This window comes from Rhipicephalus sanguineus, chromosome 1, assembly GCF_013339695.2.
Source record: "Rhipicephalus sanguineus isolate Rsan-2018 chromosome 1, BIME_Rsan_1.4, whole genome shotgun sequence".
Classification (NCBI taxonomy): domain Eukaryota; kingdom Metazoa; phylum Arthropoda; class Arachnida; order Ixodida; family Ixodidae; genus Rhipicephalus; species Rhipicephalus sanguineus.
In genome coordinates, this window is record NC_051176.1 from 245050372 (window position 1) to 245065948 (window position 15577).

General features: G+C 43.5%; 2 protein-coding genes across 4 annotated transcripts in view; one reads left to right on the plus strand and one right to left on the minus strand.

Annotated features, from left to right (window-relative positions):
* Positions 1-8732, minus strand: part of LOC119375706 (uncharacterized) — a 91052-nt gene extending 82320 nt beyond the window's left edge. Inside the window, exons 1-2 of one of the 2 annotated variants that reach the window (XM_049410850.1) lie at positions 8591-8708; positions 3964-4016 (exon numbers count right to left, since the gene is read on the minus strand). In XM_049410850.1, coding sequence (XP_049266807.1) covers positions 3964-4008 — 45 coding nt within the window. In that variant the 5' untranslated portion in view covers positions 4009-4016; positions 8591-8708. Of the gene's footprint in view, positions 1-3963; positions 4017-8590 lie in introns of both variants that reach the window. The other variant, XM_037645900.2, reaches the window with a different exon arrangement.
* Positions 8733-9007: 275 nt separating this feature from the next.
* On the plus strand, positions 9008-12716 carry LOC119375732 (zinc finger protein 568). 2 transcript variants are annotated; one of them, XM_037645903.2, is made up of 2 exons: positions 9008-9632; positions 10518-12716. In XM_037645903.2, the coding sequence occupies exons 1-2, from the start codon at positions 9252-9254 to the stop codon at positions 12393-12395; spliced, it is 2259 nt and encodes a 752-aa protein (XP_037501831.1). In that variant the 5' UTR covers positions 9008-9251; the 3' UTR covers positions 12396-12716. The 2 variants fall into 2 exon arrangements, with proteins under 2 accessions (XP_037501831.1, XP_037501830.1); XM_037645902.2 differs by having other exon boundaries at positions 9010-9647; positions 10518-12712.
* The last annotated feature ends 2861 nt before the right edge of the window (positions 12717-15577 follow it).

The following is a 15577-nucleotide window of genomic DNA, read 5'->3' on the forward strand; positions in this document are numbered from 1 at the left end:
ATCATGTAACCATACATTTTCAATATTATGCAGCCGTAACGTGCCGCACTACCACTCGTTCACTACCACTTCTGAAGAAAGACAGTGACCCATGTGACTGGTGGCGGACTGTAGGCACCTTCAGATACCCCAGTCTGGCAAAGCTTTGCCCCATGTACCTCCCTATACCAGCCACTTCTGTTCCAAGCGAGCGTGCCTTTTCAGTGGCAGGGGGGGTTGTCTCTGTTAGAAGGGAGCGCCTGCTGCCTGATCACGTGGAGCAATTCATATTTTTTCATGATAACATCTAGTCATTACTTTCATTGTGCCGTGATATTTGCTTGTGTTGTGATGTGCATTGTGCTAGCCTGGACATTGTGTTCTGGAGATAGCAGTGTATGTTGTGTTGCCAGTCAGGCTCTTAATGTTTTCTTTTTCAAATAGCTACATGTTAAATAAAATATTGTTACTGTGGAGGCATTTTTCCTTTGATATTTGATATTCGAAGGTGGATATTCGTATTCGATTCGTATTCGAAAAATTTGATATTCGCACACCCCTAATATATATATATATATATATATATATATATATATATATATATATATATATATATATATATAGAGAGAGAGAGAGAGAGAGAGAGAGAGAGATAGAGAGAGAGAGAGAGAGAGAAAGATGCATGTATGTTTGTGTGTTCTTTCACACACACAGAAGGTCCAAGCAATGATGCATGACTGCAGTATGTAATACTGCGTATAAATTTTATACATGATTTTATAAATGACATGAGAGCTGCTAATGGGGGAGATAAGTTGTGAAGTACTCTTTATATTAACATCCCAGTCAAATATATATCACACATACACTCTCATGGTGTCACCAGATGTAGTCAGCGACTTCATGATACTTAATATCATTACCACATTTATGTGATAAATAAGGCCAATTAAAGCATGCACAGTAGCAATGGGAGTGGAATTATCTCAGGCTGCTTTGTAAACTTCAGTCATCCTGATCAAAAGTGATCAGCTGCAACTTGCAAAGCTACACAAGTAAAGTCAGCAACCCAAGAGGAGTGTAAATAACAAAGAATGCTATGAAGCAGATTTTAATTTTGATGTAGAAGAATTGCACTTTGAAGCAATTCAATAAAGCTCGACATGAGTCAAATACATCAGAACCACATGGATAAGTCTTTCAAAGGGCTGCAGAAAATTAGGATAAGATCAAGAAATAGTAAGGTCTGATAATGCTTGCTGCAGCCATACCGATAAGACAAGAATCTACCATCACACAAAATCTTATTTCTAGTTGATCAGGAAGCCAGGAATTCAACTGAACCTTGCACAGTAAATCTTATTGCCACCTGGTGGTTAGATTTAATGTTAAGTGCCTTTTTGGAGCGATCATAGCCAGAAATCATACTACATGATGCTTGTAATTATCCCATCCGGTGCTTGGAGTGAGTTTTTGATAATAGCAGCCTCATCTGAACACTTAGTCATTTTTCAGTTTCTGCATAGCCATATATTGACGTAACCATGCAATGTATCAAAGGTCACGAAGCAGCATCTACAAACATGAATGTAAGGCAACCCCTTGTGCCTTCTTGCCCCTTCTATTGGCTTATTAAGATGGGCAACCAATGACTCTCTGAGCACGGCGATAGCAATTCTTCTGAACCACACAGCAGCTTTTGTGAAGTGACAGCCTGAATTAATTGCAAAGCCATTTTACGATATTAGAACGGAATGAAACAACTTTAGTCAGGATGAAGTAAAGAAGACAGACGCAGAGTCTTTGCTGTTTAAAGGAGTACTGACACAATTTTGAAGTGCAGCAGAACGGACGTTTTTGTTTTCCTTGGCATGTAGTGTTAACGCTCTCCCCACACCGCATCCGGGAAACACGTATAAATATTTAAGTCTGATTTTAAAGTTTTCATCTCCCAGCATCTGCAAGGCAGCTTCACCGCATGGAGAGCCCTATGACGTTTCAAGTCAGCTCACTTGGTTTGCGAAATCTGGGTTCTGCATGCAGCCTAAATCACAGAAATTGCTGTCGGAGGCACTGGACGACCGTTCACTCATCATGAACCACGTTCGACTGACAGCAAAGGACAGCAGGTACATATTTCGTGGGTTGCAGTCTGCCCGTGACGTCACGGGCAGACTTGACACATCACTATGAAGCCGCCCTCTCGAAACCGAAACTGCTGGTTGAAAGAAGCGGTATTAAAAATATATGCAATGCATCCCCAGGCACCACGACACTCTTTTTAGGGTTCTTGACACCCGTGCTTTCATTTAGAGCAACAACCCGAAAAATTTTAAAATTCAAGTCAATACTCCTCTAAGCACTATTCCATTCTGTTCTAGTAACATACCAACAAGCACAGTTCATCACACTCCTATAAGATGTCATTTCTACAAAGCAAGAGACCAAGTCAATATAGTAATGCTGGTTAGTCATCCCTGACATACATATTTAGTTCCAAAGCTGCATTTTCTTAAAAGGACAACTAAATAGCAGCAATGGAACAGTTGATGTAGGCAAGTTTCCCTTCAAGGCTCTGTCTGCATTTATTTGGAAGGAAAATGATAGTCACTGGCAATGGAAATGAAGGTGGGCATTTCTCTTTCAGTATTTCACACCCCAATGGTGGTGCTGATAGATCACAGTGACATCCTTCCTCTTCTTGCTGGTCATGCCTCCATTCAAGTTGAAACTGATGCTATCAGTATATTTCAGAAGCATAAGTTTATAATTCACCTGAACTTTATATTCCTCTTTACACATTGTCTTTCTCATGCCAAAAAGTGAATGGGTTATGCTGGTCATCTGCTGTGCACCTCACCCATGGCCAGCCACCATGCTCCAAATACTGCCTTCATGAATGGTAGCACTGCCACAGAAAAAGTATCTCGCCTTGCAAGGAATCCAACCACACAAACACAGTGGAAATGTCAAACATCTTACACGACACCAACCAGCCAATATCACCAATGCACAGGGCACACCTGTGACCAGCACTGAGTACTTCAAGCGGCAACACGGCAGCTTAATTGCTGTATTCCTTAATTTGTGCATCACTGCACATAGGTATCCAGATGATCTGGCAAATAAGCATTACATTCTATTACAAGACTAAGAACCTATATTCTGAGCACGTGTTTGCACACCCGGTCACAAAATAGAGGATACGCTCTGAAGCAATGGCACATGAAAGGTGTTTTGGGGGGGATAAAACAGCTACAATGTCGTAACCGACCAGTTAGCTGGTCACTGCATGCATTTCTGGCAGGCACACTCAAGATAACGTGTTGATGATGATGACTTCAGAAATGGTGGCAACATATTTGGCTAAAATTTCAAAGTATTATTCTGTTCCTAATTGCTATCATATTTCTTATGTGCAAGTTGCAACTTTGATGTATCTATGTGTACTGTTTATTAATGAGAACTAACAGACAATAATGCCAAGGAAAGTATAGGAGACATTATTTGTAGTAATTAGAATATAAATGTAAAGAAAGTAAAGTGGACGAAAAGATCACTTGCCGCCGGCAGGGTCCCTGCCGGCAGCAAGTGATCTTTTCGGATGTCAAGGATGTCACATCAGATCAGCATAGGTGAACCTTATCACAACACTTCTCTAGAGCACCATGCCTTCTGGACATGGCCAAAGCATTCTGTACTCGCCTGATCTTCATAAAAACACTTGAAAACCACAGCTAAGCAAAATGTAAATGAAAAACCAGCCTAGAAGCCTAGAGTTCTGGAAGGTTCACGAAAGGGAAAAAAATCATCATCCATCCTTTTGTAGGATGATGCCACAAAAATGAAATTGAATAGCATTTTTCTTGCAGGAAACGCTGGATGAGTACTTCGTCACATCAGTTTCAAGAAGCTTTTACAATCCACATGGCAACTTTAAACCAACATTTTGACAGAACTTTAAATTTTTCAATGTTAACTCACCGGAGGCAGATTCTCCTTCTTTTCAGGAACTTGGTCGTCAATCATTTTGGGATCTATTGATGAGAAAAACAACATATTACTGTCCGTCCAGAAATACCCAAGTACTTTGACGCCTAGCTGCGACTCAAGTTCTCAAAAAGCGACGGTTTATTAGAGACAACGAGAAGCATAAAAGCCTGTCATTAATACACACGAAATGTTTGTGAATGAAAGAAGTGTTAATTTTTAAGGGCTCGTTTTCTTTGTTATACACAATATTAATGAGCACTAACAGGCAATAATGCCAAGGAAAGTATAGGGGATGTTTTTAGTAGTAAATGTAAGGTAAATGTGAAGAAAGAAAAGTGGACGAAAAGATAGCTTGCCGCGGGCAGGGACCGAACCTGCGACCTTCAAATAACGCGTCCGATGCTCTACCAACTGAGCTACCGCGGCGGCCATCCCCCTGTCCACTTTATGGGGTATATATGTACATTTAAACGTGGGAGCGTCAGTCAGCGCTGCCAGTAGCCATGACGGCGAGTGTGGAACACTCTTTTTCTGTCTGTTGGCGTCACGTAGAACGTGAACTTATTACGAGCTGGCAGCTGACCAATAATCCCTCGCATACTACCTGAAAGCATCAAGTCTGCCAGAACAAGACCCTCGCTATGAAATGAATGAAAGAAGTGTTAATTTTTAAGGGCTCGTTTTCTTTGTTATACGAAATGTTTGTGTTACACATAAACACGTCTTCCTTCAACTTGATATTTTTTTCACAAGTGAGAAGAAACACTGCATATACTTTTGGGAGGAGTGAACGAGGCTTGCGTGCATTGCAAAGCAACTTGTTTTTAATTCTTTCCTTGCAAGTGTGCACTAACATCTTGGACATATGTGCACTAACATCTTGGAACTGTGCTTTTTTTTTTTTGCCCTTTCAGCTTTTCTATCCTTATTCACCACATGCAGCCTCCGCCATGTCATATCTCTCATAAGTAACCACACTTTGAAAAACACGTGCTTTTGACATCAAACAGGGTAGCGGCAGGTTTGTATTCAAGAAGCAAGCTAGTAGCGGCAAGTCAGAGAAAAAGGCACAGGGGGCAAAAAAAATTTAACAGTCAAAACCTATATTCAAGCTGTGTTGGGAACATTTTTGCATCAATGCAAAGAAACAGAATTCCCAAAATATTTTCAAAATTATGCACGATGCAAGCAACCCTTGTAAAACGTATGCAAGCCTTATATTTTCTTTTTTTGCAGTAGACCTGTCACGTTGACTAAGTGATCTTGAAAATAAAAAAGAAACCAATATGTCACAAAGGAGACTTGACAATACATCAGTAATGATGGTAACATGCCAAACAATGAAGAAGAAAGCTAATTATATTTGAAATTGTTTTCAAATTTTACTGAGTGGCATGTGAAGTCTAGTGAAAAGTAACTATTTCAGTTAAAGGGCCCTTCACCAAGCCCTAGTGAAAATTTTGGTTGCACACTAAGTTGTAAATGTCACCTTGGGAGTGTTTCATCGAAAGAATTTTCCAAATCAATTCATTATTGGAGGAGTTCAGGTAACTGTCATGTTACCAAGTCACCAGGAGACGAGAGCCGTGATACAACCGTAATCAGGGCTGTATCAGGGCTGCATAAGCACTGATGTGAGCCTGGCAGAGTTCATCCTGTTCCCAAAGCTCAAGAGAAGTCCAAAAGGTCATCGTTTCATGGTGTTCCTGCCATCCAATGAGCTGTCACAGAGTCCCTGATAGAGGTCATGGCAGATGACTTTGAGGGAGCCTTTTCAGCGTGGGAATCGCATTGTAATTGGTGTACTGATGCCCAAGGAAACAATTTTGAAGAATTTAAATAACATGTACCGATCGGGTCAGTAAATTCTTTTTACTAGACCCAGTCTCATTACCTTACAGACAGACCCTGTACCATGATACCTAGTGGGTATGGGTCACGAAAATGGCAGAACAGTTTCTAGTAAATGTTAGCATGAGTAAAACGTGCCACATTGCAGCCACATGCTTTTCACAATACAGTTGCCTTCTTTGTGTGTGCAAACTACCGATTATACCAAATTCTATGCAGTCATGTACAATACTTGACGTGCTATTCAATAAAGGGTTCATCAATGCCACCCTTATTTCAAAGAGCCATGTAACAGTATCTCTTTCAAAGACGAACAGCATAAGGGCACCATGAAACTTAAATTGGAAACAAACATTTTGGTCACTGTATTTCCCTACCACGCAAAATAATTAATTTCTCGGTTTAATGTGCCAAAACAACTATCTCAATAAGAAGCAGGCTGTAGTGGTGGCCTATGGTTTAATTTTCACCGTCGGCGTTTCTTCAACGTGCACCTATATCTAAGTACACCCGCATTTTTGCATTTAACTGGCCACTACCACCACACACACAGTCTAAATGCGGTCGCCGCGTCCAGTATCGAACCCGCGACCTCAGTAGCCCAATGCAATAACTATTAAACTGCCATGGAGCTGCTGTTTATAAAATTTAGCATGCTAAAGTCAATACAGTACTGGCAAATGGTGGCAGCAGGAAGACGAGCACCCGATACTATTATAAGGTGGGCGGCGGAACATTTCTAGGACAACCCAGGGGCAGTGGGGATGAAAGCTGGAAACCAGGCCGGACTGTTCGGGTTGCTGAGGTCCCAACTCACGAACCAGACAGGCCGGGCTCCAGCTTTAGTGCCCCTGTGTCCCCTTTGTTGCCCTGCAGGCGCTAATGCCACGTTGTTTACGCTTACTACATAAGCAAACTGTTACTTCCCACCAACCACTATGTCATAAAGAGCGTAAACAGAAGTTACACCTTTAAATACATTGCACACATAAATCCAGGCAAAATACACAATTGTTCGTTAGAAGGGTTTCCTTTTTCCTGTAATGAGCACCAAACGCTAGAATGCGTTACTCCAGCATGACACAGGGGTAACGATAAACACCTGCTGAAGTAACGTCCAGCGTCGTAGCCGATTAGACCCTTGCCACCATTTGGTGGAAGTACAGTCGCAATCTTTTTAAGAGTGAACACAGAAGCGCGTGGCTTTCTGCACAACTAGCGCCGTTAGGCTACACATGACAGTATGTGTGCGCATACGCAAGGAGGGTAGCTTCCCTTCGCGCGCATCACGTCACCGGAGTGCTCGTGTGTCGTCTGCTAGCTGTTTTCCGGCCCCGGTGGTGGTCGTATTATGACGGCCCCCAACTAAAATTCGGATGCTTTCAGTTCAAACGGTGTGCTTCTTGTGGTCGGCGTGTCACCTAGTTCTAGTATTTTTCTTTCTTCTCTGTTCTTGTAGTCATACAACGAACAGGCAAATAAATACAACATTCTAACTATCACTTGATGCACGTTTCACAAAAAATTTATACGTTTAAGGAAGTAGTACCCGTAAAGTGGAATAATTTTGCTTGATGTCATACTAGCGTTTTGTCATGCCCCCCTTTGCAAAAAACACTGCTGCCATTCTGAGGTTATTGATGAGTGCATCGTTGGCACAAAAATGTGATGCGCTCAAATATTATCTCAGCCTTCGCGAACGGCTACCCATAGGGCTCGTCCGCAGTCGCCACGTAAACACGATGCTATACCGTGGCTGCTTTTATGTATAATCCCATATACTTTCACAAATGTTCGTGCCGGCAGAGGTGTACAGCTATCCTACGATTTTCTTCGTGATCTTTCACAATTAGTGCAGTGTGTAGCGGCGCCAGGTCATACTGGAACACAAAATATGCGTCGGAAAAACCGCCTAGCTACAGATCAATGATGATCTTGAGAACGCCAGCAAAAAAATAGATTTTGAAGTTTATTCGTGCATCGTGTGGAACGTAATTGCAAGCTCAACATTGTTACCACTTTAAGCACACGGCTTCGTTCCTGCGGTACGCGTGCAGCAGACGACACGCGCTTGCTTGCCTGACCGCAATGCGCGCGACGGCAGAGCTCTCGCACGCCGCACGCAGTGCGCATGAGCAATGCTTCTCGCTGCTGCCGCTTACCTGCGCTGGGAGCACGGAAGGCCACGCGCTCCCGTGTTCACTGTCAAAAAGATTGCGACTGTACCTCACTGTGCCCCGCTCGGGGCTGCGACGACTGTAGTTGAATCACGCGTTTATACTCATTTTGCAGCGTTTTTTAGCTTTTTTTGAAGAATTATTTTAACACCGACATTACTGCTCAGAAGGAGCCGTAAGGTGAATCGCGCTGGTGTCAGTGGCGGGCACATCGCGAAGCGCCAACGCATGTTACTGACCCTTCAGTGACATGGGTCAACCACTGGCACTGGCAAGTAGGATACGCACCACGAACAACGCACTGGGCGTTAACTTTAGCAATTGCTTATCGTTACGTCTGGGCTGAGACAGCCTGTAAGATTTGCTCAACATCGTGGAGAACAATCTGATGATCACGCTGATATGCAGACCTGACGCAAGAAGTAAACACACTACTACATCAAAATGAATAGCGTTGCCTCAGCAACCGACACTGCGTTAGACGTACATGCGCCAAAACTTGTACTTGCAGATCAACAGCAACCGTTATCATGTGTACTGGTCGACTGGCAATCGCCAACAAGTAGCCGTACAAGTAGCCGTAAACTTACTCAGGGTTTCGCCAATTGTCGCCTTAAAAATGATGGTCTTTCAATGGCGTCAGAACAAAAATTTATGTTATTCGATAGAAGAGAAGAACGATGAGCCTGTAAACACGAACACCGCTAAGACTTCGCGCCACATCCAAGAGACGAATTGTCATAAAATGGTTCAAATTTGGCGGTGGTTATTTTACCGTACCCCGTCGATATAAGGTATTTTTATCATGGCCACCATGAGGCTCTTAGCAGGATCTGCGTGACGAGCAAGCTGCTTCCAATGGTTGCTAAATATATTGCTGAACCGCAGCATATATGAAGGGCGCCAAGCCCTTCGTACAGATCAGAGGAGGACCCCGCAACCCTCTTTAATGGGGACAGTCGCATCATCACAATCATCGCATGCGAGAATGTTTGGTTTCGGTTTTAAACCTTTGTAGCGGGGTGCCCTCCACAAGTGAAATATATTCTCCTTTAAATATATTATTTAGCTTTTGCAGTGTAGTAGTGAAATCCACTCACTACTTGACCAATCCCCCGTATTGGGTATGAGAAACGGCTGAGGATAAGAACATAAACGGAGTAACAGTGATAATTTGTTAATAGTGGTGCAAGTACAGATACGGTCAGGAGTTGCTGGTGAAATCAAGATCGGTGGTGGACTCGCAGTGCAATGTATGACACTGAAGACGACGACACTCATTTGTGCCTTAAGTGCAGCGCAACAATCATCGGTCTGAAAAACTACATCGCACATCGCAAGCAGCACTGTTACAAAATTGTGCGTAGTGACAATGCTCTTACATCCGTCGCGTCACCGACAACCGAACACCCGTATGAGCCGTCATCACTGCGGGCGGACGATTTTTTCTCTTCACTCGAGCTACAAAGCATCCAGGCTGTTATTCCGTCTACTGCCACCAAGGCAGACCACGCCGATTACGACTTGGAAGACGCCGAGGACAGCGACAATGATCTCTACCCACCAACGTCGCACACGGGCGGCAAGTGGAAACCTGGCTGGGGGCCGACCGCTCGTTCTGACTGGAAGGCAGTATGTCAACACGGGGTGAGTTTAAATTAAATCGGCATTTTACAGCGAAGCTGTTACTTCTCGTTGGCAAATCCCTCTACTCACCAACAGACGGTCGCGTGCTCCTCTGCTAGCAGATGCGCGCGCTCCTTGCGTTTTCACCTCGGACGCCGAGGATATGCATTCGGAGAGGTGGACAGACGTGCCGACAAACGCAGCGTATCGAAGGAAAGAGCGAAACGAGTAAACGCTGGTAACTCCGCTAGCATTCGCTGTATACCCGTGCACAACTGCAACGCCACAACTAAATTTCGACCTCTGGGTGGTTTAGGGGCCCTTTAACAATTGAAGGTAAACGGAATATTTCTTTGCAATCAGGCATACAGCATAGAGCTCAGTATTCGTTTCAGTTAAGAAAACCACAAAACAAGCATCAAAACTGCATATGGATGATAAGGCATCTGCGAACAATGTGAAGACCCTCCCACGCGTTCCCGGTAAAGATTAGGTTGTAACTGCTTTGCACTTCACACGAGGGCTTCGAATGGCGTCAGACGGCCTTTCCTTCTCCCCGTGTGTCTTTCCCGCTTTCATATATAAAAGGAAGACCCGTCTAGCAACTATTTCAGTTCATTCTAAGGCTGCCATAGGTAGACCAAGCATGAACACAATGCTCGGCGAAAGGAACAAATTCATTTTGCTGAAAGTGGTCACGGAACCAGTCACAGCAACCACAAAGCAATTTTCACTACCATTACTCTCACGTAATAATAAAACATACCCACCATCAGCATGTGTGGTGTTTGATGCAGTTTCACAGGGCATTCAATGTTCGCAGGGCGGGACGGTGGCATTTTTAGTTCGACTGTGTGCTTACACTTTCATTTTGTTTGTGCCTTCATGCAGGAGGTCCCACTACAAGCCACAAAGGAGCCTGCTGCCATTTCGGAAGGATTCATTTGTATCCCATGCAACAGACACTACCGCAATAAGTTCACATTATTGAGGCACAGAGAAACCTTGTACCACCTCAAGCGAAGTGGTGGCATCATAACAGCTGGAGTAAAATTCAGCCAGCGATGTGTGGCGCTCTCTGCAGCAGCAGCACAGGAGCAAGGCCGGAAGTTCAGCAAAACAGATAAAGCGTCCGAAGTCTGTGACACAGTAAACCTACGCCGCAAGTGCCCTTCCAACTCTCGCCAACATAAGCAGCAAAGTGACAAGCACATTGCCATTTCTACAACTCGCCCAGGTTCTACGAAACAGAGTACTAGTAGCGCTGGTGCTGCGTTTCAGCTGAAGAAGTCGTTGGTCCAAGGTAGCCATTCTAACATTGTGGTGAATGTCCAGCATCCTGCTTCAAAACATGTCAAGCAAACCTTTCAGAGAAATTTTAAACAGAGCACTACACCAGTGCAAAGGCAACAATCGGAGCTACGTTGTGCTGCATGTAAAGCTCAATTTTTAACTCCTGGTGAGTTAAGGCTTCATGAATGTCATTGCACTATTTCCAGGCAGGCAAGCAAGCGATTCGCTTATGGAAGCTCGATGTCACCTAAGGCATTGAAAGAAAATGCTGCTTCTAATGAGCCTGAAAACTCTGATGGGGCCACAGATGTGCAGAAGCAGCACAAAATTGCACCACGACTCTTTTGTCCACTATGCAAGAAGCTAATAAGCAAGCCCTACATGAAATTGCACATGCACACGCATACTGGTGAAAAGCCCTTTGCATGCCATTTATGTGATAAACATTTTGCCCATCGTAGTACTCTGAACGTTCACATTAAGCATCATTTGGGACTTCGGAGGTTCCGCTGCGCCCACTGCCACTTTCGTGCTGTGCGTTGCAGCATGCTGCGTCGACATGAGCTTGCTGTTCATCGGCGCGAGGTGGGCCCACAGTCTCCTCCTGCTGCAGCCACCACCCTCAGGTTGCAACAGTGTCGCAGTGTCCCTGATCAAAAGAGTACTCTTAAAAGTGAAGTGTCTGTTTGCAAGACGGAGTGCCCATTGAAACCAAAACCCAACCTTATTTGTAGCAGTTGCCATTGCAGTAACAGGAAAAGCCACTTGGAACAACGTCACCAGAGACAGGGCATGGGTGTGCAGCATTTCGAGTGCTCCCAATGTGACTATAAGTCTTCACATAAGAGCCAGATGCAGCGGCACAGTCGCATTCACTTTGGGCTCAAACCTTACCACTGTCCTTACTGCAACTATCGCTGCAGCAATCAAGAAAACATGCGCAAACATATCCTTAACACTAAGAAACATATTGGGAAGAAAATGTACCCCTGTAAGCAGTGCAGCTTTGCCTGCAACGCATTCAGAGTGTACAGAAAGCATGTTTCAGATAAGCATCCAAAAGATGCAATTGCAAGTAGTAGTGGTGATTCACCTGCTAGTGGTGCCACAGCTGAAAATGTTCGGCCGACAGAGGGCTGCAATGCCAGAATACCATCCAATGAGAAGCAAATGATTGAGACTTGCACCGACTTGCCAGAACCAGCAGTATTCTTGACCATTTCAGGCTTAGGCGAGCCTGACCTACAGAACACTTCTATGATGGCGCAGGCCATGCCTAGCCTAAATAGATCAGAAAGTGGTCTTCCTTGTACCGAAAGTGATGTACTTGCTGAGTCCGGAAGTGGTATATTGCTGCCAAGTGGCCTGGACACCGAGTTCAGTGACCAGCTCAATGCGCATCTGAATGTTCAAGTGAATTTTTCTACACTGGATACTACAGACATTGTGTATACGACTTGTTTAAATTCCACATAATCTCCAAGTGGTTGGTTTGTTTGTGCATTACTTTTAGCTTTAGAATTATTGTTTTCTAAATCGCACATTTGAAAAGTGTACCTGAGTGTTGAAGTGCAGAAGTGCCAAAACAGCACAAGCACAGTCTGCACTTGTGATAGTGGCCCATGGAATGTGCCCTTTAAGTTCACACTGCATGCATGAATGACCATGAAATTTTAGATAGTCTGGGCTGCAGAATTCACTATATCCAGTGGCCACATGATTTTCTCCTAACTGGCCATACTTTGCATGTGAATAAAGTTGTGTTGCTAAGATCACTTAAAAGTCTCCATAAACATCGCTCCATGCTTGCTGCAAACAAAGCAGGTAATGTAACATAGGAAATACTTGTCCACTGTAGGTAGTCAACGGAAAAGAAAACTAGCTTTTTTTTTTGTTGTGCCTTGAACAGTGAATACCTTGACGGTGAAAAAAAATAATGTGGCTCATATTTTGGAACTATATGGGGTGACAAGGTCAGCACCTAAGAGCAGTTACTGTAACTTTCCTTAGTGTTTGTTGTATTGCACTAAAAGTAAATTGCAGCGAGAAAACACACCCTAGCAACAAAGGTGTTAGAATAATGTCAGATTATGTGACTATCTGAGAAAAATAACCTTCACATTTTCAATTAAATACTGAATGCTCACTTCTAAACAAAACTGAGTTGTAAAGTTTGTGTGAAGTCTATAAAAAAAAGGTTTATTTACATTGCTTGATACACATGGGTGATTGCATTCATGCTGAATGTCCAGTCAACTGAGGGGCTTGAATGGCATCAGTTATCTGGAGCACACTGCCATTGACAATGGTAGAACAAAGCAACAGCACATGGACAGGTACACAAAAACTTGTGCAGTGAAGGACAAAATTGCAATACTCTGTCAAGAGAGGGAAGACAGAAAAGGCAGGGGAAAAAAAAGTGACAACTATCACACAAATATCAAGGTGCATCGTGTCAATGACAGTGACAGAACAAGGAAATTGCTTAACAGAGCGTAGACTTGGCCGTGTTGGTAATTCATTTGACCATTTTAGTGCACTGTAGAAACAAGACAGAGGATGGAAAAACATGTATACTGTGTTCGTGTGTTGTTCTGTCCTCCATCTTGTTCCTACAGTGTGCTAAAATAGTGAAAAGGAAATAGCATGTTACTAGATGCACATAGTGTGTTGTGTTCATTGAAGGAGATGAGTGTGATTCTTTAGCATCAAGGGTTGCAAACATGGCGAGACGAAAAATATTTCAGGAGCCATTCCACTCTGTGAAGGTGGATGGCAAAGCTGTTCGGCACACGACACAGAATTTCAAACCTTAGCCGGTCACACATCCTGCAACTGAACTTGAAATATGTGTGTAGAAAGCCCCTTTTGAATTTAGCGTATGCTCCTTTGAGTTTTTCATTTGAGCAGCGTGCGTGTTTTTGCTGCGACATGCGTCGTCTTGTCTAGCTTGCTGCATGCACTTGGCATTTCATGCACAATCTTAATTGGCATTTGCCACCTATGTGTTGCCTCCTTCATTTATAGTGGACAAGTAGTAATGCTTGCCCAGTTTCTGTGGCCAATACGTATTTGCCCACCTACGACTTCATTTTTAGGGGAACAGTGTTGAGTAGTGGGGTTTGCCCAATTTCTGTGGCACATACGTGCACTAGGGGTTCTTGCTCATACACAGACGGAATGCCCTAGCCATATACAGCGTTGCTGTAAAACAATAGATTGCTTTGCCTAAATCAAGGAAACATATTTGTAGCCTTCTTAAAGGCAAGGCATCCTAATGGAATGACTAGAATCCATTGATCAGACATTACATTTCCAGCATTTTTGCTCAAGAACGTGGCAATCATTTCAAGCAGATGTACTTTATACGAACATTCAGCAAATTCGAGTACTTACACTGAATACGAATAAGAAAGACTTACCGATTCATACCCGAAATTTAGGGCAGTTGGACACACTAGTATTGAGTGTGGGTTATTTTATTTTTATTTGGATCCCTACATTCACTCGATCAGTGGGCGAATGTAGGTAATCCAGGTTTGTTTCCCTCCCTCCACTCCACCCTTTTTTTTTTTTTGACACATGGTGTTTACGTAACACCAAAGAAAGAACACAGCCACGAAAGAAGCAAAAATATATTTAGTTTTTTTTTTCTTTTTTTCGCTACAGTACACTAACACATAGCTGTTTTATGACTGCTGATCGCGAAGCCGTTTCGCGTTCGATTTCTCGTAGTTCTTCGCACGTTTTTCCAGCCGCTGGAAATGACAAGTACAGTTACTCATGTCAACGATTCCACAGGAATTCAACGCGAATAGACGCAATCAGTTTTATGATTACCTCTTTCTTTAAACAGCGCCTCATTTCTACGTCGATATCATTGCAGGCCCCAAAGAACTTGGCCCATTTGTTCTGAAAAACACAAATGCATAAAAAAAAACACCGACACAGAAACAAGTGCTTACCTCTTTGTAACACTGCATCATTAACGCTATAATGTTGTTACATTCCTCCGAATGCAGGTGACGGGACAAGTCTGTATGCATGTCTGCTATTGCGTCTGAAATAAAAAGTTTAGACCAACGTACACAGCACACGTTATCAAATAATAAACTTATGTGCAAACTAGCGAAAGTTACGTGTAACAATAAAGATACTTATGCGAACCTAGGCACAAGCGATCATTTGCGAAGCAGCTGAACAAGCCCGGTTTTTAAGTAAACGATACTTCGGGGCACCACACGGCGCAGGCAGACCGGCACCAAAGCTACTTAGGATGGGTATGAGACGCCACAGAGCCACAGTTTTTGGGAATCAACCACGAGAGAACTCAGTACTTGCGATATTTCACCGGCTTCAGTTCGGTCGCTCTCATCGGAGTGTTCGTTCTCGTCTGCTCAGTTTGGCTGGCTAGAAGGCCTGGCTAGGCTTGGCCGTATATTAGGGTACTATGGATATGGCGGCTTTGACGTCTCGTCGGTCTCGTTACAGTGTACTAGAAGTAGTCTCGTGTAGCCAGTAAAATCAAATGTTGTCGTCTCTGGGGCGTAGATCCTTCGCAGTCATTCATTCATTGAAAAAACAAACTGCGTGTGAGAATACGGATGGTGCCCCTGACAAAAGCATCGCCCTATGGTCTTAGAGATTTGTATTTGTTA

Excerpts from the sequence above, each read along its gene's own strand:
- LOC119375732 (XM_037645902.2), top strand. The coding sequence starts at position 9,252 with ATGTATGACACTGAAGACGACGACACTCATTTGTGCCTTAAGTGCAGC. Across the intron at positions 9,648-10,517 it reads AGGCAGTATGTCAACACGGG|GAGGTCCCACTACAAGCCAC; the intron begins GTGAGTTTAAAT and ends GCCTTCATGCAG.